The sequence below is a fragment of the Psammomys obesus genome, unplaced genomic scaffold (genome assembly GCF_907164565.1).
Source record: "Psammomys obesus unplaced genomic scaffold, mPsaObe1.curated_primary_1811, whole genome shotgun sequence".
Lineage (NCBI taxonomy): Eukaryota > Metazoa > Chordata > Mammalia > Rodentia > Muridae > Psammomys > Psammomys obesus.
This window is the reverse complement of record NW_026596244.1, coordinates 10,344,524-10,371,000: the sequence shown is the minus strand read 5'-3', so window position 1 is coordinate 10,371,000 and position 26,477 is coordinate 10,344,524. Positions and strand designations below refer to the sequence as shown.

Sequence of the window (26,477 nt, the reverse complement as noted above, 5' to 3'; positions counted from 1 at the left end):
TGATTACCATCTGGCCTGCTCTGCCTCTACATTGATGGACACTTAATGGGTATTATTGATTTTTTAAAAATGTTGACAAGGCTGTGAAGTTAGTTTTTCTTCTTGATTTATACAGTACCAATCATTCACACCTCATCCATGTTCTAGAATTTTATCAGTTTTCTTAGTTTATTCTGACCATCCCCAGTCTTCATCCCTAGCAGCTGATCATATTTCCTAATTTAAATTAAAAAGGTGAGGTCACTTTTGACAAATTATTGTAAGATCGCTTTGAGTTGCTTTTTCTTTGGTAGGCCAGTTTTGAACCTAAAAACTCTTCTTGCATCAAATGGAATGTTACTTTGTTTTTAGTATTTCTTTCCTTTTGCCCTTTGAGTGAAATTCTTTTACATATAACAGATCTTGTAATTTCTGAGACACTATTCAGTGATGTGGAGAGATTCTCTGTGGAATCTCTCCTGACTATAGAGAGTTTCTCCTTCGCTGGCTTTGTGTAAAGCGCCGTCCTCACAGCTGAGCACACACGTTGTTGTAATACTGAACACACACACGTGAAGACTCTTCTATTACTGTCAGGTGTAGGCTTTCACCTCCACTGATGCTGTATTCTAAGTCAATGTATCTCTCTCCATTTCCCTTTCCTTTCTTTCTTCCTCTCTCCTTTCTTTTGTTCTTTCTATCTCTCTTCTTTGTTTTGCATTTTTACTGCAGTGTTGAATCTTGCATCTCTTTAGCATATTCTTTTACAAATACATACATTACTTTCCCCCAATTTTATGTTTGGTGGCCTGATTTGGGCTCACTGTATATTACAAATTGGCTTTGACCTTGCAATCCTCCTGCTTCTGAATACCCAGGGCTTGTATTAAAGACGGTTTGCTAGCATACCTGGCTTAATTTAGGAATCAAGCACATACTTACTGCAATTATATTTACCCTTTGTTTTCACCTTATTACCCCAAAAGGTCAGAGTCTCTTTGGATTAGAATTTGATAATACGGATTAAACATTTCTCGCTGTAGCGACATCAACAGACTTTATCAGTGTGAAGTTTATCTAAGTAACTGCAGAATGTTAAGGGGAAGGACCCTTAACATGGTCCCAGGACCCTTCTTCCAGGTTCAGGGTCATTGTCGAATTGACCCTCTTACAAGGTTGTTCTTTGGGTTGGTAAGCCTTTCTTTCCTGGGAGTTTACATTCTTTGTGTGATCCAAAAGTTTACTGGGACAGACAGACCTGATTCCTGGCTGGAATTTGTTTCTACATTCTTCAGAATTGATACTAAGTAACTCTATCAAAGAACCAAAGCAGCAGCACTGCACTCATTTATGACGACCCGTTCACAACGCATCACATTTTCAGGGCCTAAACAGTATGTTTTAAAGAATCTTTCTGGAATCTTGCCTGGAATTAATGTCAAGTTTTCTGGGTTAGAGTCAGTGGAATGCACTCTCTAGTTTGAAAATTAATACTAGCTGGATTTCTTGTTCTCCGTTAACCTATTACTTCGTACTTGTTTCCCCTTTGCCTGCCTTCCTCTCTCTTTTTCCTCCTTTTTTCTCCCTCTTTTCCTCCCTTCCTTTCTCTTCCTATATTGAGACATGATCTTCTGATAGAGCTCAGTGTGACCTAGAAATTATGATCTTCCTGCCTCATTTTCTATAGTGTTATAATCATAGCTGCACCACCCACGCTGACCATCATTGTATTTTTGAAAATTATTTGGACAATTTCATTATCTTATCCACACATCCTGTTGGTACTCTGTAATGTGACTTTTTCCTTTTGTGGGACTTAAATTCATTTAGAAGGTTTCATAGCATCTTATAACTTGGATAATATATTTCTCATTCTACTCGTCGCTTCAATATTACTAATCTTTTTGGGGTAGAAGGAAAAGTAGTGACACTGAGTCCAGAGTTACACAGACTGTCTGAGGATGTAGTGCAATTTGACCTTCTTTGTCTCCTTGAAGTAAGAACACTTTTCCCACATCTAATAAAAACGCCATCGTTACTGCTTTATCTAACCATCAGTAACAGGAATCAAAAGCTATTTTTTGTTACTGTAAGTATTAAAAGCTTTGGTTTGTTTCATGCTTTGTAATTTATGGCGCCCTTCTTAGAGGACCAGACGCTCTTCTGTTCTTCTCTCAATAAAGTTTATTACAGATTATACTTGTCACTAGGGAGACACAACCAAGTTGATGACACAGCCCTCGATTGGAAGGAATTTAAAGTCTGCACATGGCAGCTAGCAAAAGCAAGATATAGTCTCCAAATTATACATGTCAACCCTTAACGAGCAGCTTGATATGCGTGTGGCAGTTTTAATAGGTTCTCAAGAACTCAGAAGGGAGACAGTCAGTTCTGCAGTGGAAAAACTGAGGAATGAGTTTCAAGGACAATCTAGGACAAGGCCAGGGCTCTGAGTTCTGCAGGATCTACGGGTTTATGCTTGAGAGTAGTGGGAAGTGTGTGCCTGGCACAGGACAAGGCAAGAGGCACACAGGAGCAGGCAAGTGGGCAGGGTCAAAGCACTGGGCAGGGGAGTAGCACAGTCCCTTCACAAATTTCTTTTGAGACAGGGTCTTCCTCTGAGTGCCCTGGCCCTAGCTCATGCCTCAGTCTTTAGAGTAGCTACAGCTGTGCACCACAGCACCCTTGGGGAGAGCATCGGCGCCTACTCCACCCTGCTGTTCACTCTTCTTCCTGCCCTAACACTGGGAGAGCCACTCTCACGCATTAGTTCAACTGTAGATTCAGCTTTCCTCCCTTTCCAGTTCTGAAGTGGATGTCTTGTTACACATTTGCACAAGGCCCTATAGTTTGCCTGTACATTCTTTTACTATATTATGATTGTATTTAGACTCGTTCTTTCCCCAACAGAATGATTTGGGTGGGAGATGTTAGCCTAAGTCCCTCTTTGTGTACAAATACCTAGGAGAAATGCTGTGTCTTGTAATACACAATAAAATGTGTCCCATAATGTAGCCTGCTTGGAGCAATGAGATTATCTCAGAGCACATTTGTACAAGCACTCAAGATAAGGGACTGGATCAGAAGAATGGGCTCTTAGTCAGAGTCTGTGCGTCCTTAGGAAATGTAACTGTTATGCATTTTTTAAAGTTGGGGGATGGGCATAAGATGTGTGTGTGTGTGTTTAACCAGTTTTGACTACATATTCAAAAGTCAATTCTATTCATTCGCAGTTCAACATTTACTTTGAACTTTATCATGAAATTGTCTTGTATTCTTCCATTGTGTTTTGGTTCACTCACAGTGCTGTGAGAGATGCTCGGAGACTACAAGGTTTCTATTCATGAGGGTTCCAAAGATCTCTAAGTCTAAATGCTATCACGCCAGGACTGAGCTGTGACACAGTGGTGGGATGCAAACCATCAAGCCCTACATGGCTCTGTGTGTCTGCATAATAGTAAAAAAACCATGACTTGAATTGTGCACGATTGTGTTAAGGCTGTTTTTTTTCCTAGTATAAACACACACACACACACACACACACACACACACACACCCTGAAATTGCTAGCTATAGTCTCAGTTGTCAGTCATCACAGGGTAACTTCAGAGGGGCTCTTTCAGAAACAGCTGAATGAAATATGGTTTATGTATAATACAGTAATCTTATCTAAGGTTTTGATTTCTGTGGTTCTGATTTAGGGAAACCATTGAATAGGAGATTCCAGAAATAAATAATTCATTAGTTTTCTATAACTTTTACAGCAATGTATTGTTATAGATTTTATTATAACAAATTGTTTTCTATCTCTTGCTGGGCTTAATTAGAAAGTGGGTGTTCTCATAGACATGTATGTACACTAGCCTTTGGGTGCCAGCCTAGTTTTACCCACTACATTTTTATATAGCTATCATGGCATTAGCCCTCCTCAATAAGTGACACTTGGTTCAGCGAACACAAATCTCAAGTTTTGGTTGCATGCCATGCATTGAGCACTGTTTTAAATGGGATTAAAGCCCACTCGCTGGAAAGTTCAAGCTTCGGTGACCTAACAGCCAGTTGTCACTGCGGGTTTGCCTCCTTTCTCCTCTTACTTCAAACCAATCCGCCAGCTGCCTCAATGGCCGGTTTTCATCACATGCGTCCTGTCTACATCTACATGTATTTGGCTCACTCATATTTTATCCTGAAGATTCCTCCCTTGATTTCTCTACTCCACTGTTCTCTATTTGTTTTGCAAAGCTCTGCTTGTGTGTGTTTTCAGAAAGAAATGGCCGATGTGACATGTGGATTTTGATGCATGCTTCTGACATCACCGTCAAGACCTGTCAGGACACATTCTGCTCATATTGAACTGAACTTGTGTGACCTTAGCCTCCACATGCAATCTTTGCTTTAAGGATATGGAACTGGGTTTTGTTCTAAATTTCTAAAACTCCCCTAGAATGTAACAATGGCTGACTGAGAAGTGTTGTTGGGATCTATGAATGAATAAACACATGGATAATAATGGAAGGATGTGTGAGTGAAGGGGCCGATGAAAGAATCTGAGGAAAGGATAGGCAGAGATGTTATCAAAGAAATGTCCTAAAGAAAGGATGGCATGATGGAGTCTACCACCTCGAGGGCGTGTCTGCTTCGACGTGGAAAGAGCCCCTGTGTGTGGAGATGGTGCGTTCAGAGGCAGTGGGTTAGGGTGGCACGTAACTGGCATGATGGTGTCACCCACAATGGTGACATTTAAACTTAGAATAGACAATGTCTAAACAGTAACTATAAACTTGATTAAAAAAATCTAAAATCATGTTATGTGACTACTTGAAATAAAAAGCAGTGAGCTTTTATTATTGAACAAATAAGGTAATTTTCTTGGAAATATATGGAAAATAAGCTATCATTACACTGATACATATATAGAAAGTATTTTAGTGTGCAGTATCATAGATTGTAGTTTCACACATTTCTAGAATGACACCCACACTAAGATCTGATAACTTCCTAAAAGCCACTGTGCAGTGTGGGCTATGAAGATCTCTGTATCCTAAACTCAGCCTTGTTCTCTGAACCATCCTCCTTACATGTTATCATATATCTCTGTCGTGTAACCTGCTAGTGCATTGGAAACTGAAATGTGTTGAAAATTACAGGGCTACAGAGATTCATCACTCAGTACCAAAGAGCTACACTGATTATGCCATTGCTGTCTCAGGAAAGATTTCAAGTGTTATGAAGTCATCAGTGATGGAAGATAGAGGTAATAGAACTGTAGATTAAGGACATTTTCAGTCTCTTTTGTTCTAAGTAAAAAAAAAAAAAAAGCAACCTTTATTGTAAGAAATACATAGATTTCCTTTAAATTCAAGTAAATACTAAGCATGAAGATAATATTTCAAGTTAAAAACTTAAATTTAGAAATGTTAAAATGATAACAGATTCACTCCAAACAATATTGTGTAGTCGCCTCTTGTGTAAACACATAAGTATAAGAAAAATCCAGGGTAACAAAATACTCACGTTAAATAATGGATATTAATAAATATTAGCTAGTGAGTATTAAGAGATTAAAGAATGTGAAGTAAAACCAAGCAGAACAGAAATAATATTTTAGTTCCCATGTTTTATATAAAAGCAGCTTTACAGTTGGTGCATGGATGCATTTACTTACAATTTGATTTTGAAATACATCCTGTGTGCATCCTCAGGAATAGTCCCACAATATTTTATTGATGCATTTACGCAGTGATGAACAATAGAAGTATTTTTAAATTTTGGTTTATACAGATAAAGCTAGAGGGCTGGAGAGAAGGCTCAGCCAAACCTACAAATAAGATGGTATGAGCATTTACATATGAATCTATATTTGAATATATTTTTATATTTCTTCTCTTGAATAAACATGTAAAATTTGAAAAAAATACACCATGTGGTAGGAAATGTCTAAATTTTTATGAAAATGCCAAGCTTAGCACACTAGAGCCATTTGCCCTTCAGCAGCACGTGTGTACTTTAGTTATTGCTCATTGTAAAACCATTGATATTTTCTAATGTCATCTAGACCTGGTGGCATAGGCCTGTAATTCCAGGGTGAAAGCAGGCTGAGCCAGGAGGGCACCAGTTCAATGCCTGCCTGGGTTATACAGTGAGTTCAAGGCCAGCATGGGTAACCTAGGGAGACTCTAACTAAAAATAAATAAGAAGAGAAAAAGGCAGGGGTAGGCTATTTGTGAAGTCCTGAGTTTGATCGCCATTAACACAACACACACACACACACACACACACACACACACACAAGCACACACTCGCACAAACTTGCATGCACACACACTTGTCTTCACAAACACTTGGATACACACACACACACACACACACACACACACACACACACACACGATTTTAGGCATCCTAGTGGTATTTTCCTGCTTTATAATATTCTACATGTGAGAAAGTTGTTCACTGGCTATTAGTGGTTCTTCTAAATGAAATGTAAATCAGATTCTTGACCATTTATAGAGTAGATCACCAATTTTCTTATTAAACTGTAATGCTCTGTATATTCAAGATTCAGCTTTTGCTGGTGGCTGTGTTGCTGATGTCTGACAGTGTGTGTATAGCGTAGCCAACTTTGTGCCATCTTTCAGAGTACAATAGTATTTGCCCTGCACATGGTCACAAAGTATTCCTTTATATTTTCTTCAAGAAATTTCATGTTTTTAACAATTATATTTAAGTTTGTGCTACATTGCCGTTAACTTTTGTTAGCATGATAGTAAAGATTCCATTTTCTTTGCAAATTTTCAGTAGTTTCAGTGTTATTTATTAAGAAAATTTTACTTATTGTACTGCCTGAAAGTTTTCATTGACAATATAATTATAGTGCTTTCTGAACTGTTTTCTTTGTATATTTGTCTGATATATTTGATCTTTGTACCATCATTTTCAAACCAAAACCAAACACATTCTTTTCTATCCCCTCTCCTCCTTTTCTCCCTTCTTTTTCTTTTCCATTTCCCTTTTCTTCTCTCACCTTTTTTCCCTTTTCTCTTTCCTTTTGTTTTTAATTTTTCCTGTCTCTGAAGAGTAGTCTTGCTGTATCTCCAGACTGATCTCAGTCTCCCAACACAGTGCTATGGATAGCTTTACCTGCAGGAGTGTACAACTGTAGCTGATTTCTAACTCTCTGGAGCACTCCAGCTTTATTGGAAGTTTTTTTTTTAAAGTACTAAAAAGTATAGACATTTTATTAAGAGAGAGAGATAGGTACTCAGAATGAGAGCAGGTGAGATTTGAGAACACAAACACCCAAAAGTCATTGAGTTTTCCAATTAAATGTAAGTACTAATTTAGCTATTCTGTGTCTTCCATCCAATGTTAGTATCATTTTGGCAGTTTCTACTTGAAGAGCTGCCTGGGATTTTGACAAGATTTTTTTTTTTTTGACAAGAATTATAATCAAAAGTAATACAATTAAAAATGGGGAACAGAGCTAAACAGAGAATTCTTGATAGAGGAATATCGAGTGGCAGAGAAACACTTAAAGAAATGCTCAACCTCATTAGCCATTAGGGAAATGAAAATCAAAATGACCCTGAGATTTCACCTTAACCCATCAGAATGGCCAAGATGAAAAACTCAAGTGACAACACATGCTGGAGAGGTTGTGGAGAAAGGAGAACCCTCCTCCATTGCTGGTGGGAATGTAAACTGGTACAACCACTTTGGAAGTCAATCTGGTGCTTACTCAGACAATTAGGAATAGTGCTTCCTCAAGACCCGGCTATACCACTGCTAGGTATATACCCAAAATTTGCTCAAGTACACAACAAGGACATTTGCTCAACCATGTTTGTAGCAGCTTTATTTGTAATAGCCAGAACCTGGAAACAACCCAGAAGTCCATCATCGGAGGAATGGATACAGAAATTATGGTATTTTTACACAATGGAATACTACTCAGCAATCAAAAATGAGGAAATCATGAAATTTGCAGGCAAATGGTGGGATCTAGAAAAGATCATTCTGAGTGAAGTATCCTAGAAGGAGAAAGACAAACATGGTATATACTCGCTTATATAGACCTATAAGATATGATAAACATAATGAAGTTTATACACCTAAAGGAAATAAACAAGAAAGCAGACACAAGGTAAGATGATCAGTCCTCACTTAGAAAGAGAAATGAGATGTTCATTGGACATATGACAGGAGTCTACCGTAGAAGGCATCTGAAAGACCCTACCAAGCAGCGTTTCAAAACAGATACTAAGACTCATAACCAAACCTTCGGCAGAAGGGGAGTTAGTATGACAGGGAAAGGATAGGAGCTCCACAAGGACCAAATATATCTGGGCACAGGGTTTTTTTTTCTGAAACTGTTTCTCCAACCAAGGACCATGTATGGATATAACCTAGAACCTACTCGTACGAAGCTCATGGTAGCTCAATAACCAATTGGTTTCCCATAGTAAGGGGAACAGGGACTATCTCTGACAGGAACTCAAGGGCAGGCTCTTTGACTCCCCACCCCCCAAGGGAGGAGCAGTTCTGCTAGGCCACAGAGGAGGACTTTGCAGCCAGCCCTGAAGATACCTGATAAAACAGGGCTAGACGAAAGGGGAGGAGGTCCTCCCCAATCCATGGACTTGGAAAGGGGCAGGGAGGAGACCAGGGAGGGAGTGTGGGGTTGGGAGGGAATAAGGGAGTGGGATACAGCTGGGATACAGAATTAATAAAATGTAACTAATAAAAAATTATAATCAATCTAAAGATTGATTTATTTAAGGAAAATTGATTTCTTAATATTGAAAAAAAAATATGTCTGTCCAGTTCTTGATGTTTTCCCTAATATTTTCACCAACATTTATAAGTATTGGGGTAACAGCCTTTCTAACCCTTGGTTAGATTTAATGAAAAGTATTTGTATGAGTTAACTTGATAATGTTTCAAAGTAACCATTTCCCAATGTTTACTCTTAGTATTAAAGTTACTTTATTACTTTAGTGTTAATGTTATAATGGACTTTTCTGTATCAGCCTTGTGACCTGACTCTCATTTTCTTCTTGATTCCACGTTCACTTTGTGGATCATTTCAGAATTTCTACATAACCAATTCTGCTTGCATATAAACTGTAGACATTCTTTCTGTGTTGTGTTTCTTAACATAATTCAGTATTCTGCTTGACAGTATTGTTGGGTTGAAGTAGTCAGAGGAGTCGTTCTTCCTTTGCTTTTTTCTTTTTTTCATGATAATGGTGGGGAAAATTCTTAGTGTTTGATCTCATTCTTAGGGGTGGAGATGAGAGTATCTTGTGATTTTCTTTAACCTGACCAGAATCAATGGCATTACAAATATTGTCAAAGTTAACTTTGTACTGTGTAGTAATTGTTTTCAGTTATGATGACTGTGGACAAATAAAAGAGACTTCCTATCCTCAAAATATTTTCTTTTGAGCTTGCTGTTTGCCAATCAAGTGTTCACTACAGAATCAATATAAGTCTGCTCATCTTAATTCCATTTCTTTTCACTTCACCCCACTATGGGTACTCAATTTTCTTGTTTAAGCCTCAGGATTTTTTCCCAATCTGAAATGCTAATGATGCCCTCAGACTCCTTTCCCTTCTGCCACATCTCCTTTTGACCCCATGTCCCCCTTTGTGTTCATTCCCATCATACTTCGCTAATTGCTGCTTCTATGTCTTAATCATAACATCCTTCTTCATTCCTTAAACAGGATCATTCTCAGAGTCTAAATTTAGCCATTTTCTTTCTTTTTCTTTATTTTGCATTTGGGCTCAATTAAAGTCCTGTTTTTACCAGCTTCCCCTAGGGGGAAGGACACACGTTAAAGTCTCCAGTGTGTTGCTCTTGAAAGGAGGTCTCCCATATTCCAATACTCATCTCCCTAAATATTCTGCTAATGATCAAAAAACACAAGGACAAAAGCACAGTTCAGTGGCCATTTGGACCCTCTGTGCTCCTTCTGTTCCCCTTTCCTATAACTGCCTTAGCTATCTCTTCAGACAGAGCCTGGAGCCACTGGGGTCCTTAGATATCCTCAGCTGCCACCTCATGCTGACTCTAATGCTGCACTATCTCCAGCAGCCATCCTTTCCTGCCTCTTTCCCACAGCTCCCTTTGTTCCTGCATCCACTGGGCAGCTCTTCTGTAGTCTTTAGCCAAAGTCTTGGTGTCTAGCCTAGCTACCTTCACACTCTCGCTCAACCTCTGCATGTTCCCAGCCGATGTTCTACTTCGCTCATTGCTCACTGCCTAGAAGTGAGGTTTCTCGTGGGTGTTGTCCGTTAACTGTCTCTTCCCCCCCTGCCTTTATCATCACCCTTTAAGAAAGGTAGTATGTGTGCATACCATTCGCATTAGCTTTTGAGGAATAGGAAAGAAAATTTCACAGTTTCTACATTTTAACTGAGTTGTAAATGAATTTAAATAAAACCTGTGTTCAACCTTGTTTCTGAAAGGTAAAGTAATGTAGGCTCTGATCTAGCTAAATTGTACTTAAGTCTTATAATTTTTATTGCCAGTGTTTTGTTCTATACATTATTTAGAGTTGATAGTCTAATATTAATACATTTATCAATATTAGCTACATTCATCGAATGTTCAGTGACAGAATAAACTGTGCAAAACCTTTTCAAGATGTTTTGAACCAAAGCTAGCATGCTGTTTGTCTCTTAGATGATGTGCCTTACGTGTGAAATTGGCAAAGAAATAGGATGTTTTAGGGGCATCATTGACTTCTTTGGCAACCTCTGACCTTAGTGAAATTCAGAAACCTATGTTTGTGGTAAGATTTTAGTTTCAGTAAACTTAAAAACTACAGATAATAGTAAATGAGAAAAAGAAAGTTTAGAGGAACCTTTAAAATTGCTTTCTTCAAGCCATGTGCCTTCCATGCATGTTTGCTTGAGTTGTCAAATACTAAAGCTAAGGGAACTAAAGGGAAATGAGTCAATTTGATAATTGTTTATGCCACCATGCCCACTGTGTATAGATTATAATGTAATTACATTACTCCCTCTTTCCCTTCCCTTCCTCCAAATCCTTCCATATAACCTTCCTTGCTCTCTTTCAAATTTATGGCTTTTTCTCCCAGTAGTTGTTGCTACATACAACATATGTACATATGTATATTCATATATTTATAAATACATAAATACAACCTGCTTAGTCTGTATAATGTTTCTTGTATGCATATGTTCAGAGCTGGCCGTTTGTCCATTGGATAACGAATTGGTGTGTTCTTCCTAATGAAGACAGGAAGATGATAGGTTTCCTTGCTCTCAACATTCTCAGTTGTCTGTAGATCTTTATGGTGTCGGTGTTCATGAGCTTTCCCCTCTCCACTTTGCTATGCCTATTTGCTGTTGTTGTTTTTCAGCTTACGTCTGGGAAGTCATACAGCTGAGACTTTAGGGGTGTAGTTCTAACTTACAGGAAGACACAATCTCACATCAAATGCCCTTTCTCTGGCTCTCACTTTGAGTTAACCATGCCCTGGTTGGTCCATCCTGGATAAATTTACTCTGATCTACACAGCTGGTGTGATGAAGGCTGGAATCATATGTGAGTTTTGGTAAAGTAACAAAGACAAAATAATGAAGTAGTTAGAAAAATGTATTTGAAGAATTGAGAGGGGACTGAAGCCACTTTTTAAAGCAAGTATAAAAGATGATGAGAAAATCATGTAAAATAATCTGGAAAGTGATTAAAGAATTATAGACGTCCAAAGTATCTTAATATTGTATGATATGTGGATGATGGGCAACCCTCTGATTCTACTAAGATGAAGGATTTAATTGTTCTATATAGAACCCTCCAAAAAACTAAGGCGGGCCCGAGCATGCTTAGGTTCACGGCAGTGTATATGCCCAGCATATGTGAGTTCCTAAGCTAGGGTTAGGGAGTCTATAGGAGGAGTATTTCTACATTTTAGTCGAGGAAGTGGTCAGGGTGAACCATGTGAGTTTGGGTTCATGGGCAAATTGAACTCTTTCATCACCTTTGTCCCTGATGAGCTTTGAAGCTTGTACCATCACTAACAGCTAGACATCTGTCATCTGTCGTATCCATGAGACCACAGCAAAAGATCTCTAACACCTATTCCAGTTCAAAACTCTGTTATCCAACACAAGCATTTTAATTTACTTTATTTAAAAGATACTGAAATAAAAGTAAAAATTGAGCTTTACTGTGAACACACAGTTTCTTTTTGTTCTCTGATTTGTATCAACAAGAGAGCAGAAAACATTAAAAAAAAAAAAGGTCATGGCTTTGAATGTAGTGGCAAAAGCTCAGCCATTCCCCACACATTCCTCACTAGTATCTAAATATACACCTTAAGTACATGTTAAGAAGCCAAATGTATTTTTGGTTATGATTTTTTTTCAGAACTAATCATTATATAAGTTTTCGAAATGAATTGAATTTGTGCTAGCATTTTCTGTGATTTTCTGTGTCTGCTTCTAGCCTGGTCCTAGCATGAACCTTAGAGAGATGTATTCCACTGACCCATTATTTGTAACCGAAGATCATTTTCTCTCTTAAGAGTCAGAAAGAACTGCGCTGTTGGCCTGAAAGTTCAAGAAGGCTCCAGTTGTTCCCAAGAACTAACTGGTCAGTGGCTGAGCCACCAGGCAACCTCCGGAAGAACATCTTCTCTAGGCCCTCAAGACTCGAGGAAGCACCTTCATGGCTGCTTCTACAGCCTCTGTGATTGACACTGTGGTGCCTGTTCTGTCCAACCTCTCTTTGGTGCTCTCTCTGTGGCCAAGCCTACCTCTTAATGAATCAGATCTTGATTATGTTTGATAAGTTTCTATTTCTAATATTACATTAAAGTGTGGACTTGCAGTTGCTATGTCACTTAGTGATTCTTTTTGTCAAGGAACAGTAAAAAGTCCCCAGTGCTTCAGTAAAAGAACTATGTGTGGCCCTGGTTTCCCTTATTTTAGGGTCTTCCTTCTAAATAAGATGAATCAGTACCCAGTTAGTTTTTCTGATCTCTTAATGTCATGCCTAGCTTCCTGTCAAGAGGTATGGTCATAATTCTCTTGGTGTTCATCAATCTTCAAACAGATGTTTCTGAGACTTTCATGGCAATAGGCACTTCATACTTTCCAGGGTTCCTTTGGTAACTTGTTAGAAATGTTCTCACAGGTATAAAACATTACTGATTCTTTCTGAAAAGATAAAAGTTTTGTCATTAAGAGAGTTTATAATGTTTGCTACTGTTTGGTACACTTTCAGGCAACTATGTCATGGTCATGTTGGATGTACCCAAGGCACTCATTATATGGGCTGCTCTGAAGTTAGACAGCCACACTCTGATAATTTTACCTCTGTTATAAGAAGTTTCCCCAATAAGGAGTGGAAGTGACATTGTGTCTATTGTTTTTGAGACTTGAATATAAGATTGGATACTTAAAATATGTATACACACACACACACACACACACACACACACACACAGGCACACACACATAGGTCCATGGGAACCAGTGAAAACGAGGCAGTGTATTTCCTCCAGCCTTCAGGTAAATTGCATGTCATCACCACTTCTCTACTTAATGGGGGAGATAACAGAAGTTTATGCAAGCTTAAGGTTGTGCAATTGCCCAGTGCCGTGCCTCCACTGACTAACAATGTACTAAGCAAAGCATGGCCAACACTGCTGGACACAGAGGTAAGCACGTCACAGGTATTGCTTTGTTTTACCCTCGCAACATATGATAATTAGTGTTAGTATTCTTACTTCCTAGGTGGAGAATGTTCAGGTGAGATTTGCTTTCTACATTGAGTCAAGCCCTGGAGTTTGCACAGGCAGAGAAACTTCTGCTGCGATGACCTAAGCCCCAAGCTTCCACTGTAATTCTGATGCCTTATTGCATGACTAGTGTGGCCTACTCACATGAACAATTCAAATCACGAAGCTCCTCCTATGCTGATTGTCAGCATTCGTGAAACACGCATACTTACTTCCTTGTTCACTAAACATATAAAACATCACTGCTAGCCGGCATGGTAGTGCATGTCCTTAATCCCAGGACTCAGGGAGACAAAAGCAGATTGATCATTGTGACTTGGAGCCAGCCTGGCCTACAAAGCGAGTCCAGGATAGCCAAGTCTACACAAAGAAACCCTGTCTCAAAAAATTAAAAAAAAAAAAGAAAAAAAGAAAAACTCTCAGTGCTGCTGATGGGGAAATCAAGTAAATAAGTTTGATTTTATCTGACTTATAACTTGAAAACTTTAATCACGCATTTTTGAGAGCAGAGACATTTTTATTGTTCGAGAATTTCATATATGCATAAGATATTTATCTGAGCCAGTCTTTTTGCTCCTTTATCAAGTTTCTCCCCCTGATCCACCACTACCGCTATCTCAACTTTAGGAGCTCTGTTTTGAACTCATGAAGTTACTTTGTGTAGGACCAGACACTGGAGAATGAGTAGCCTCTCAGGGGAAGCATCCCTGAAGAAAATATCTCCCTTCCACAGCTGCCGCCAGCTGCCAGTGCCCCTCCCCCCACCCTGCATCCCTGGCCCTAATTAGGAGTAGAATGTGAGGAACCAGGGAAGAAGCTTTTCTGATGTAGCATGAAGCATCCTAACTGGCCAAGCTTTCTTGAGTGTTGCAAAACTGCACACTACAAATGCAAGATTTCTGGGAAAAACACTACTTGGGAATCCGCGCTTTGTCCGTGAGCCCTACTAAGTGCAATAACAAGTCTAAAAGACACATGAATTTACTTAAAAAAAAAAAGTGCTGAATTCCAGGGCAAGTCACCCAACAGGAAAAAACTGTAAAGAGGCAAAAATAGCTTGATAGGAAGAAAAGAAGGGAAAGGGTGTAGTTTTTGAGTACAAAGACTATGGAAAAATAAAGAGATATTGTAGGCAAGGTACTGTTGAGAAGGGCGAACCTGGTCAGTTTAAGTTAAGAGAAAAAAAATCAGGGGTGACCTCTTGGGAGTGCCATTCTGAATGGAAGCTCTCCTCTTCTGACAGGGCTTCCTGAGACAGTTCACCTGGTAAAGATGTGTATTTGAACATTAGAGAAGACAGCCTGGATTTTCGTAGGGTTAACTCTATGATTTTTTTTTTTTTTCTGTTTTCTTTGGTGATAAGGCCGAAGTCTACATCCCAGCCTAGCACTGACTCATGCTCCTCCCGTCTCAGACTCCCAAGTATCAGGACTGTATCTTATATTAAAAAACAAAAGAGAAGATTTGTCAGATTACCTGAAGAGCCCAACTCCCATAAAATGTAACATCACAAACACCAGTAGAGCACCAACACCTAGATTCTGAACGTCATAGTAGAATAGCCAAGGTCAATGAGGGCACCTTGCTTCCTGTATGGATTGTACCCTGTGGTCTGCACACAAAGCTCCTTCTGGGGCTGTGCCTTGGGCGCAGCCCCAGAGAAGTGTCTTCTGGCCAAGGCCTGTGGATTTTCTCACCAGAACACTTGTAGAGTTGGTAAACGCTTTCCCCCTCAGAGCTCCTGTTCAGCCCACCTCAGCCCTGTTACCTGTGTAACTCTTCCCCAGTCTAATTATGCATCTCCAACAATCTTCAAGAGATGCTGTCAGTTATTCACACTGTGGATTCTGCCTGAGTCGATGCCCTTCCTATGGAATTTTCACTTCTTCTACCTACTCACAGAAGCCTGCTGAATGGTGACCTATGTTCATTTAACCTTCCACCCCATCCCCTTCTTCTCCTTCCTAGACACCCTCCTTGGGTCAGCCTGGAATCTCTTCAAGCCCTCAAACATGACATCTTAATATTCAAGTATGCTATTTTTTCCCCTGAAAGTCTTTTCACAAGGCTGAACTGGAGGCTCCTCCTATGTGAATCAGGGTCCTTATTTGCTTTCCTGCAGCGCTGAGCACTGTCTCTGAGAACCGAAGTCCCAGATGCAGGTTATCTACAGAGCATATGCTCTGTGGGAGCAGCGCCTTTGGCTATCACTGGGCCATTGTGTCTTGAAGACTGCCTGGCAGGTGGCAGTGCAGCATGTTTGTAAAGCAGCATAAACAGAGCGGAAGGAAATCTAGTGGTTTTAAAGATGTCGTGGGTCAGAATTATGTAAAGGAAATAGCAAAGAAATGAAGAATTCAAATTTGTTGAGAGGCAAGAGAATGTTGAGGTTTGTCCCTTAAATGTCATTGACTTAACAAAGAAGCTTCAATCACATCTTTGACTGAAAAGCCAGAAAGTTGTAGCCTGGGGAATAGATGTGGGGAGGGAAAGTGAATTCAGCCATGCCCCCAAACTTCCGGGAAGTGTGTAGACAGTGTATCACTAAAGTATGTCATGAAAATAAACAAAGCAAACAAGCAAGCAAGCAAACAAACACACAAAAACAGCACTGGGAAACGTGAACATGCTCCCCATTTTTCCTACTTGTCTTGCTTTCTTGATCACAGAGAAAATTCTCTAAGCATTTCCTATTGCATAGTAAAGAGCGGCTTGCTGTCTAAGGCAGATCTGTGCTATTTTCCTTGTTCCGAAGCTTGAAATCCTTCTAGTCTTTCAGTCCACCTGAACATTAACTGTTGTCCTTCCTTTTACTTAAAAAGTTATCCTTTCTATAGAAGCATGCAAACTGTATTCTGATACTGAATTTTGATTTTTTGACCAGTCCTTCCCCTGCCCTTCTCCGGGTAGTCTTCGAAGCCTCAACTTTGAGCTTCAGTGTTATCACAGGTACACTGCTTCAGTGACAGGCACACCAGGCCATCTAGGCTGCAGTCAACACTGACGTGGCTGATGCTCACTCTTCAGGCGGAGGCCTGGCTTCCCAGCTGCAGCCAACACTGGCATGGCTGATGGCATGGCTGATGCTCACTCTTCAGGCCGAGGCCTAGCTCCCAAGCTGTACTTTCCTGGGAGTCACTGCTAATTTTGAAATCTGCTTTTCAGTCGCCTCTGTGCAAGAGGCACTTGGTGATAGGTGTGGCCAAGAAGCTCTCTCCTTGGCTCTACATGACTCTGCTGACTGCAGCAAACAAAGTTTTCATGGCCCACCAAATGTTAGAGTTTATGATGAGGAGAGTCCTCACCCGAATAGTAAAATACCTGGTTTATTAACATTAAGTCCAGGAAATGGTCATTATCTTCAACACAGCAAAGTTAATCTCTCACTAGGAGAAAGAAGAAACATTTAAGAATGGGGGGGGGGTGTTTAATCATCAGCTTTTGAGATAGCAATAAACTCTCCAAGTTTTGGAGAACATACTATCTGGCTATTTGCCAAGACCTTGTCACTAAATGTATTATTTTAATTTGTTTTTCCCTTGCCATATCTCCCCTTTTCCCAGCCAGTTCTATACTGACCTCATCAAGTGACCACACTGTTTCTGAAGTGAGTGCTGACATTACACATAAAAATAATCTCTAGTTCAGTGGAAGAATGTCTCCTGTGTTCCTGGAAAACCCAACACACACAGAGGTTTCAAGAGTACTGGTCCTTGTACATCTGTTTCCTGGTGTAATTCCATCAGTCACAGATGAAGAACGCTAATTACTTTGTTTATACGTGTGTGATTTAATGAGACTAACCAGTTAACCAATCTTCAATAAGTGCAATTTATTTCCCATTGTTTTTTCTAAAGTTAATAAAAATTATGCCAAGCGCACTTTCTGGAAATGAGGGCATTGTGCAATTCAAGACAAAGGAGAATTTCATGGGCAGTTGGCGAGTTATGTATAAAGCATCGGCAGGATGAGCTGGGGAAGTATTAGGCTTGTGGGCCACCATTAGAGTCCAGTAATGGAAGGATTTATCATAAACTATTCTGCCAAACTTCCAAGGCTAGTGCTAAAATTCTAATATGTATTAGAAGAACTTACTATAAGCAGCACTATATTGCTGGCAGATTCAGTCCACAGTCTATTTATCATTACCGTCCTTTCACAGTTATCATGCTCATGCTTGAGGGAACTGAAAATGTGGCATTGTGACTACTTCTTTTGAATAATAGTGTAAAAGAATGCCATCATAGTTTGTTTTTTTTTTTTTTTAGAAATAAATATGCATTTTAAATTATCTTCTTTTCTACTTACTTTCAAGTTATTCAGAATGGAATCCATGCTCTGGGATGTTGCTCAGGAGGAGAGGGCTCAGCCAGAACAAGTGATTCCTTAGATTTTTCCGAGAATTGCCTATACCCACCACCTACACTGATCCATGTGCTGGGGTGTAGTTCAAGGGTAGGGTGCTTGCCAGCAAGTGTGGTGCCCGGATTATTCCTTGCAAACACTCATACCCACACTGGATCCATGTGCCTGAAGTTTTAAAGAGATGAGTGGATAGAGAAGATGAAAAGCAACTCTATTCTTACATTAAGATACATTTTGATATATTTGGATGCATTTGGATACATTTGGATACTCAACTATTTAGAGCCAGGGGTCAGCAAGCCACAGCCTGTCCACCAGACTTCCAAAATCTCAGCCGGATTTGGAAATTCTATGCTGGAATGCGTTCACGTCCATTTGTATAAGGCCCATGAGTCTCTCCGAGGTATAAACTGAAGCAGGATTTAGTAACTGCAGATGAGACTATATAGCCTTCAAAGATGAAAGAATCATTAGCCCTTTATAGAAAAACAAAACAAAACAAAAAAAACCTTGCTGGTCATGTATTTCAGCAATAAACAAGGATAGAAATTCCCAAGCAACAACAATATTATAATAAAGGTTGTAGTTTGTTGTGATGAAATAAAGATTGGGACAATATTGTCTTATAAGCTAGTTAGCTTATAAGACATGGTTAGGTCTTTCTGAATCTACATAGCTATTCCTTATACTTTGAAAAAAAAAAAAAAAACCTGAAGCACGGATGACTGAGACTCTAGCAGCCAACCACTAAGGGTGTTTAGATCATGAATTATTTTTAATGTGAATATGTAAATCTATTACCCAGATAAGCTAAATCTTACTTTATGGACTCAGACCATTGGAGTGAGTTTGTGTAACAGAAAACATGCTAGTTTGAGAGACAGCTGGACTGTGGACATGCACAATGTTTCCAGCAATTCAAACCCGGGGAAACGACCTCAAGTTTTGAGGTTCTGTTCCTCTGGGGGTTGTAGTATCTGTATCCAGAAGGTGCTCTGAAGACTAAATGCACATCAGAAATTCCCGGTGCTATGCTAGACATGTTAGAGGATACTAACAGATGTGGAAGGGTTTTTTTTTTTTTTTCATTTTTAGTTTGTGGGGTTTGATATTTTAAGAGCAAGACATGGTTTGTATACCTGGTTGGCATTGTTGATAAGCTGAGTTCAAACTAGAACCTCCAGTGGCAAATAACTAGCAATAAGTGGTCTGGACTTGTGTGAGGACCTGAAATGATGTCACCAGCAAAGAAGCATGGGGGAAAACATGCTGAGGGCAACACAGAGGATTTCAGCCTGCCCACAGCATAGCAGCTTTCTTGGTTAACCTCAGGGTGACCCCTACATTTCTAGCCAGAGATGCCTGCAAATACCATGCAGGATATTAGATTCATGTGCTTACAGACAGGACTAGAAATACCCAGATTGCTAAACATTGGCTTTTTTCTTCAGTGTAAGAAATGGACAACTGTCTGCATCCAGTAGACTGGAAATGGTTATGTTGATACCTGGTAATCTTTGCTGTTTTGAAAGCCAGTCTCACTGAATCCTCTCAAACTCTGAGCATTGCTTCTCAGTCAATAGAACTCGGTGTGTGTGTGTGTGTGTGTGTGTGTGTGTGTGTGTGCGCGTGTGTGTAATATCACAGGCGCTTCACTAGAGAGGTGTACTTTGCAAAGGAGTCTCTCCGAAGTAGCCATGCTTACAGCTTTGTCCTGATGGTTGTCACATGGAAACTTTTCCCCAACATTTTACTGTATTTAAATATGTAAGAAATAAATTGCTTGGGGTCAGACTCCAGAAGTTTTGGCCCAGGCCCGGCTAACAAAATCTAGCTGAACTTAAGTTTTGTTCCCATCTCACCCTGATAGTTTCCCAATATATGTAGAATAATACATATATTGAAGTATTTAAGGGAAACATTGGTGTGTACTTTTCTCATGCATAGACAGGACATAGATGAAATATACTAGTTCTACCATTAGTGAAGCATTAATGAAGATCATGATGTTTCATTCTTGTGAAATCAAGCGGAAACAAATAGGTGCAAAGGTGGAAATCAATGGTTTGTGCTAAGGACCTTTAGAGAAAAATATTTTATTTGAAAGATTTTAACATACTCATGGCATGTACTTTTCTATTGCAGCATACTGAACTGCACATATGTTAAAGCTCTCTCTCAACGTGCTTATCTTTAATTGATACTCTGTTGGCAATTTCCCTTTGCATGATTTATACTTTTCTCCTTTGTGCACTTGGCTTCCTGTTGTGGAAAGTCACCTCTCTCTTCTTTCTGTCCTGACTGTCCACCACCCATAGATGCCGGGTCACTTGTGTCCTTGAGTCAGTAGGAGCAAACCTTCATCAGTCCACATCAACACCAGTGAGCCAGAAGGAAACCACAGCCAAGTCCCAGGAACACCATGTTCTGCCGGAAGTTCAAGGATCTCAAGATCACAGGGGAATGTCCTTTCTCCTTATTAGCCCCCGGTCAGGCTCCTAAAGAGCCAACTCAGGAGGTGGCAGAAGGCTCCAAGGGCAGCCAGGCCACTATGCCCATAAGCCAGGACATTCCTGAGAAGAATCCACAAGGGGACCTTCCCCAGAGAAAGACAAGCCGGAACAGAGTCTACCTGCACACGCTGGCAGAGAGTATTTGCAAGCTCATCTTCCCAGAGGTGGGTACTGCTACCTTTAGCAATGACAGCGGTATTTCAAAATTGGAAAAGCTAAGGGTTTCAAAAGAAAATACTTAGAAATGGGTTTCACACTTCTAATGGCACAGTAAAACATATTTCCTTGAAACATATGAAAACTGGCTTTTAAAATAACAATATTCTAAATTGTGTGAAATCTTTAAGTTTCACATCTTGAATTTCTTTCCAAAGATCATTAGATTCTGAAAAAATCCTGTCTTTACTTCATCCCTCAAACTCAGCTTCCTTTATCTGTGAAATGGAATTGTATCACATCTACTTCTGTGTTACTGCACACTGAATGAAATCATCTTGCCCTAGGAGTACTAGAGAAGGGGAGTGGTTCAGCCATTCAGTAGGAGAGCAATGCTGCCCTACCAACAAAGGAGGAGCCCGGTGGGAGGAGGGTGCCTGAGGAACAGGCGACTAGAAGTGAAGCTCTGGGCGAAGGGGAAGCAGAGTGAGCACAAAGTTGAAGATGCTGATTTCAAAGATGATATTGCATATTGCAGCTTAATGACTTTTGAGATGAAAATATGTACTCGTTTTTCCCAATCCCAGTCATTAGCTACCCAGCTTTGTTGAGATTGGGAGACAGGGCCCTTGCCACAGAGGTGGAGCCGTGGCTTGCATTGCATCTGGGAGATTTTATCCTAGGACAGAGTGAGATGTAGGGTGGCAAATGTGTGAAGCTCACTATTTTCTTTAATGGTCTCTGCTGATATCTAATTTTTTTGTGGATAATGATTTTATTGTCTTTGTCTACATTCTCTTACAGCTTATTAAACTTCCTCAGGATTATTATTCTAAATTCTTTGTCATTTCTCCAGGGTTGATGACTGGAGATTTACTTTTTTCTCTCTGTCACATTTTCCTGAGAGTTTTTATTACTTTTTTTTTTTTGCTGTCTATGTATATTGAGGAGGCCACCAGATTGTCAGTCTCTGTTAACTGACTTTGATATTGGAAATGCCTTGAGCGATTGGCCAGCCAGAAGTTCTGGGCATCTCTGAAATGCATTTCTTTTTCTCTCCCCATTTCCTGGAGGAGAAGCCACATCTGTGCCTTCTCACAGTATAGAACAGGCAGGCTACTGCAAGTTGTCCTTTCTTTTCTCTAAGGGAGTGGTGAAAAGCCAGGTGCACTATCCAACTGTCTTTTTGAGAATGAGCTGTGTTGTTGGCTTCTGCACTCATAAGGGTGATTCCTGAGCTCTGACCACAGTGCCATGCAGCAGGGATTCTTGGAGGGAAGAATACAATATTTCTTGGCATTCTTCCACAGTTACAGTCATTTGCTTTATGGCAGTAAATCCTCCAATGTTGAATGTGTTTGAAATGTGTAGTAAATCAGTCTATACTTTTTTATCATCTGTCCAAATATATGCTTGGTTTTCTATTGATACATCTGCTTTCCATGTGTTATTTTTGAGTGGCATCACATTTAATGCTTGCATTTTAGTTTTGGTTACTTCAATAACCTCTGAATAAAATTCAACTTCACATAGTAGTATTTATTTTATATAATCATATTTAACTCTCCAATTATGTTTTTATGGAAAGATAGTAAGAATGAAAATCCATTAGTCCGAGCAATTTTGTAATAGTAACTCCCATTCTGTATAAGTGACCTGTCTGAGTTTAAAAAGGCTTTCTTTTTTTTAAAATTTTTTATTAATTACACTTTATTCACTTTGTATCCCCGATAAGCCCCTCCCTCCTCCCCTGCTGATCCCACCCTCCCTCCCCTTTCTTCACGCATGCCCCTCCCCAAGTCCACTGATAGGGGAGGTCTATGGCTTTCTTGACCACCTAACGAAACTTTCCATTTCTACTTGAAAAGCAACAACTAAGGCACATAAAGGTGCATCATTTGTTCAAAGTGAAAGAGATAACTGGTGGCGGATAATTCTGCCTCTCATTGAAAATTCATAGAATAATTTATCCTTGTGAATTAAAATAGTATTAATTTAGAAAAGCATTAAAAAGAGGCTTCTAAGGAGATATCTCAGCGGGCAAAGTGCTTGGTAAGGAATCATGAGACCCTGTGTTTAATGCTCAGAAGTCATGTGAAAAGCTGGACATGGAACATACACTTGAAATCCCAGCAGTAGGCAGGAGGAGATGGATGTAACACCGGGGCTTGCTGACTGGCCGGAGAAGCTTAGTTGGAGAACCTCAGTGGGGTATCTTGACTTAATATGAAAACAAAACAAAGCTCAAGGAACAATACCTGTGTTTGATCCCTGGAGTCCATGGCACACAGGTGAACACGTCTACAGACTAATACCCCTCGAAACACACACACGCATTTATCACACTAACTACAACAGGCAACTAAATCATGGCTTATCCATAAACAATAACAACGAAATTCGATACACCAAGTTTCAGAGCATTTACAACAGTGCTGTTTCTAATGGTGGTTGTTTCTAAACTGTCCATGTGATATATTCATGACACAGGTGTGCTTCAATAAGAATTCCTACATGTTCTCTGTCACACCAAATGATAATTGTTGAGAAAGATAAAAGTGAGAATGATTACTTCTAAGACATCCCTTCCTCTGTTCAAGAATTCCATGAGTCACTATAAAAAGTCTCAGACTAGAGACTTCTCAAATATAAAGACGTTTTCAGACAGAGCAAATAAGTGTAAGCATTACATCCAAGTACATCTTCATGAGCTGATGAGAATAATCAGGTGACTTACAGGGCTATGGGTAGTACAAAAACAGCAACATCATACTAAACACAGCCCGAGTGGTGACTTCACAAAGGTGGGGAGGAAAAAGGAGTCTCATCTTTAAGTAATCTTCCTCCTCTCGTAGACTCCTGCATTCTGCAAGATAAAGCACATTTGTGGGGCAGCAGAAAATAACAGCTAAATTCCTAGGGGAAAAATTCCCTGCCCCTCCCCCCCCCCACCGTTTCTTCTGCTAGGGACTATTTACAACCTCTATACCATAACAATTTATCACTGTATTGTTTTATTTCATTGCTATAGCTATGGGACCAAGACAAGTGATGACTCTTGGTCATGTCAGGCTCCAGTCTTGTCTAACCTAGAAGAGGCCACCCACTACTCCATTGTTATAGGACAAAATTTAGTGTCCCACAAAAGTTTGTTACAAAAACATACTCGTGCTTCCTTAAGAATTCTATAGTTTTATTTAAAATAAATTCAGTCTGACTAGAGTGGAAAGCCCAGAAAAAACTTTTGTTCCACCATCTCCAGCAATGCTGGAAAAATATATCAACTTTACTCCTCCCCAATTTACTATGCCAGTGCATGTTAGGAGGAAGGAGCCAACCATGGGAAGGACTGAAAACGCAAGAGCAAAAGAGCACCTGAGAGTGTAATCGGAGAGCAAGAGAAAAATATTTCCTACAGCACCACACAGGAAGAAGGACAAATTCCCCATGACAGGACTGCTTAGATTTTCTTTCTTCATAGTCAATCAACAGGAGCTGACCAGGGGCTGATAGAGATGAGCACAATGAACTTTTCTTGCCATTTCTGTGCTTCTACTCTACTAGGTAAAAGAGAGAATAAGGAAAACAAACAAACAAACAAAACTTGGGTAGCAGCACTGAAAGAAAACGAAGACCTCTAAGACCTCACACACAGGGGAGAGGCAGTCCCCCTTCCCCCGCTGACCCATTCCTCACATGAGCATGTTTTGCAGAAGGTAGACTCACAGGAGCCTGTGGTTCCTGGGTTGATATCACAGTGGTGTCCTACAGCCAGGGATGCAGAGTAACTCCTGAGAAAATGAGCTTCCAGGCACCTGGGTGAGATGCTTCTTCACATCCTCACAAATTGCTTTGGGCCTTTTTGTTGTTGATGATGTGAAAAACTACTGGGACATGTTTCCTTCTAAACCCATGACTCAGCTGTTAGCTTTCAGGCTCTTTGCTGTCAGGGTCAACAGGGCCTGCTCAAGACTCTATTTCTTGTATTCAGTTTTTCTTTCTCCTGTCACAGATGTGTCCCCTTCTCCATTCCTGAACCATCAGACAATCTGCTCTACACTACCAATGTAAATTCTCTTTTACTTTCTTTCAGTGATTGCATTTTCTTTGAATAAATTTTATATGTATTTTCTAAGCTTGATTTGCATATTTAGAATTCAAAATCCTTTTCAAATAAGCTCTCTCTACTTTTTTAAAAACAGCATTGCCTTCTGTGACTGGTAGAAACTCTATGAGAGATATAAATAGATTAGTCAAAAGGAATTTCTCAACTTGGATCACACCCAGAAAGTTCTCAACTTTGCTCTGTGTAAACTGAAAATAAGAATCAATAATCATGTATCTAGGCATAGACATGTTCGATTTTTATACAAGATGCAAAACTGAACATTTCTCATTATGTTCCTTCTTGTTTACCAAGCAGAAACAAAGATACCTTAAAATTGGTCAGTAGATAATAAAAAATCACATATTAAGTGGAGGGGAGTTGCTTATGTATGTCTCAGAACAAGAAAACTCAAAGAGAAGAGAAACCTTGGGCAGAGACTTGTCTGTGACAAGCTGGAAACCTACGACAGGGTTGGCTCCTGGCTGAGACTCTTTGTAACGGGTCATGGAGACTGAAGAGGACACCCTCTAACTAGACATGACTCCTAATGGAGGGAGGGGAACACTAACCCACCCACAAAAACTTCAACCCAAAATTTACCGGGCTACAAGATGTGCAGGGATAAAGAAGGAGCAGAGATTGAGGGAATGTCCAACCAATGCCTGGCCAAACCTGAGACCCACCTCATGGGAGAGAGCCAGCCTCTGACACTCTTAACAATACTCTGCTGTGCTTACAGGTAGGAGTCGAGTGTAGCTGTCCTCTGAGAGGCTCCACCCAGCAGCTGATGGAAACAGATGCCGAGACTGACAGCCAAACAGTGTGAAGCACAGGGAGTCTGTGGAAAAGTTGTGGGAAGGACAGAAGGGCCAGAAAGGACAGGTCACCACAAGGATACCAACAGAGCCAATGAACCAGGGCCCAGAAGGGGACTGTGGAGACTGAAGTACCAACCAAGGACCATGCATGGACTGAACCTAGGCTCCCTAAACAGATGTAGCTAATAGGCGGTTCATAGAGTTTCCTAGAAAGGGGGATGCGGGCTGACTCTGACATGGACTCTGTTGCTTTTTTTTTGATCACTATCCCTAGGCGGGGCTACAGAGGAAGAGGATGTGCTCAATCCTGAAGCAACTTGATATGCTGGGGTGGGTGGGGTTCCCTTTCTCTGAGTGGTAGAAGGATAGGGAAAACAGGGAGAGAAGGTGGGGCCAGAAGGAAAGGAAGGAGGGATTCTACGACTGGGATGTTAAAAATAAAAGTACCAATATTTGGTATGGATTGTTAGTTCAAAAATGGAAATTAGTATAGTAAAGATAAGCCCAAGACTCTTCAAATAAGCAATTGTGACAGATTAATTTTAGGGTTAAAAGGGCAGCAGTAGAGATAACTGCAGATCAGATTTTTAGACTAGAATGTCTGAAATATGAGTAGAATATGTGGGAAAGGGTGCTGTAATCCTTGGGTGAGCGGTGGAGGAGATACAGTTTATAGAAAGGGAACAGAATGTGTCTGGCTTGAGCTCTGCACTTGAAATATTGGCAGTGTGTCCTGGGAGACTCCCTGGCCCAAAGGAAG

The 26,477-nt window shown here is 40.1% G+C and overlaps 1 protein-coding gene across 2 annotated transcripts in view; it reads left to right on the top strand.

The window, feature by feature from the left end:
- Gucy1a1 (guanylate cyclase 1 soluble subunit alpha 1) overlaps window positions 1–26,477 on the top strand; it is a 54,901-nt gene that overhangs the window by 5,576 nt on the left and 22,848 nt on the right. For both annotated transcript variants that reach the window (XM_055596680.1, XM_055596681.1), the window contains exon 2: window positions 20,441–20,799. In XM_055596680.1, coding sequence (XP_055452655.1) covers window positions 20,545–20,799 — 255 coding nt within the window. In that variant the 5' untranslated portion in view covers window positions 20,441–20,544. The remainder of the gene's footprint in view (window positions 1–20,440; window positions 20,800–26,477) is intronic.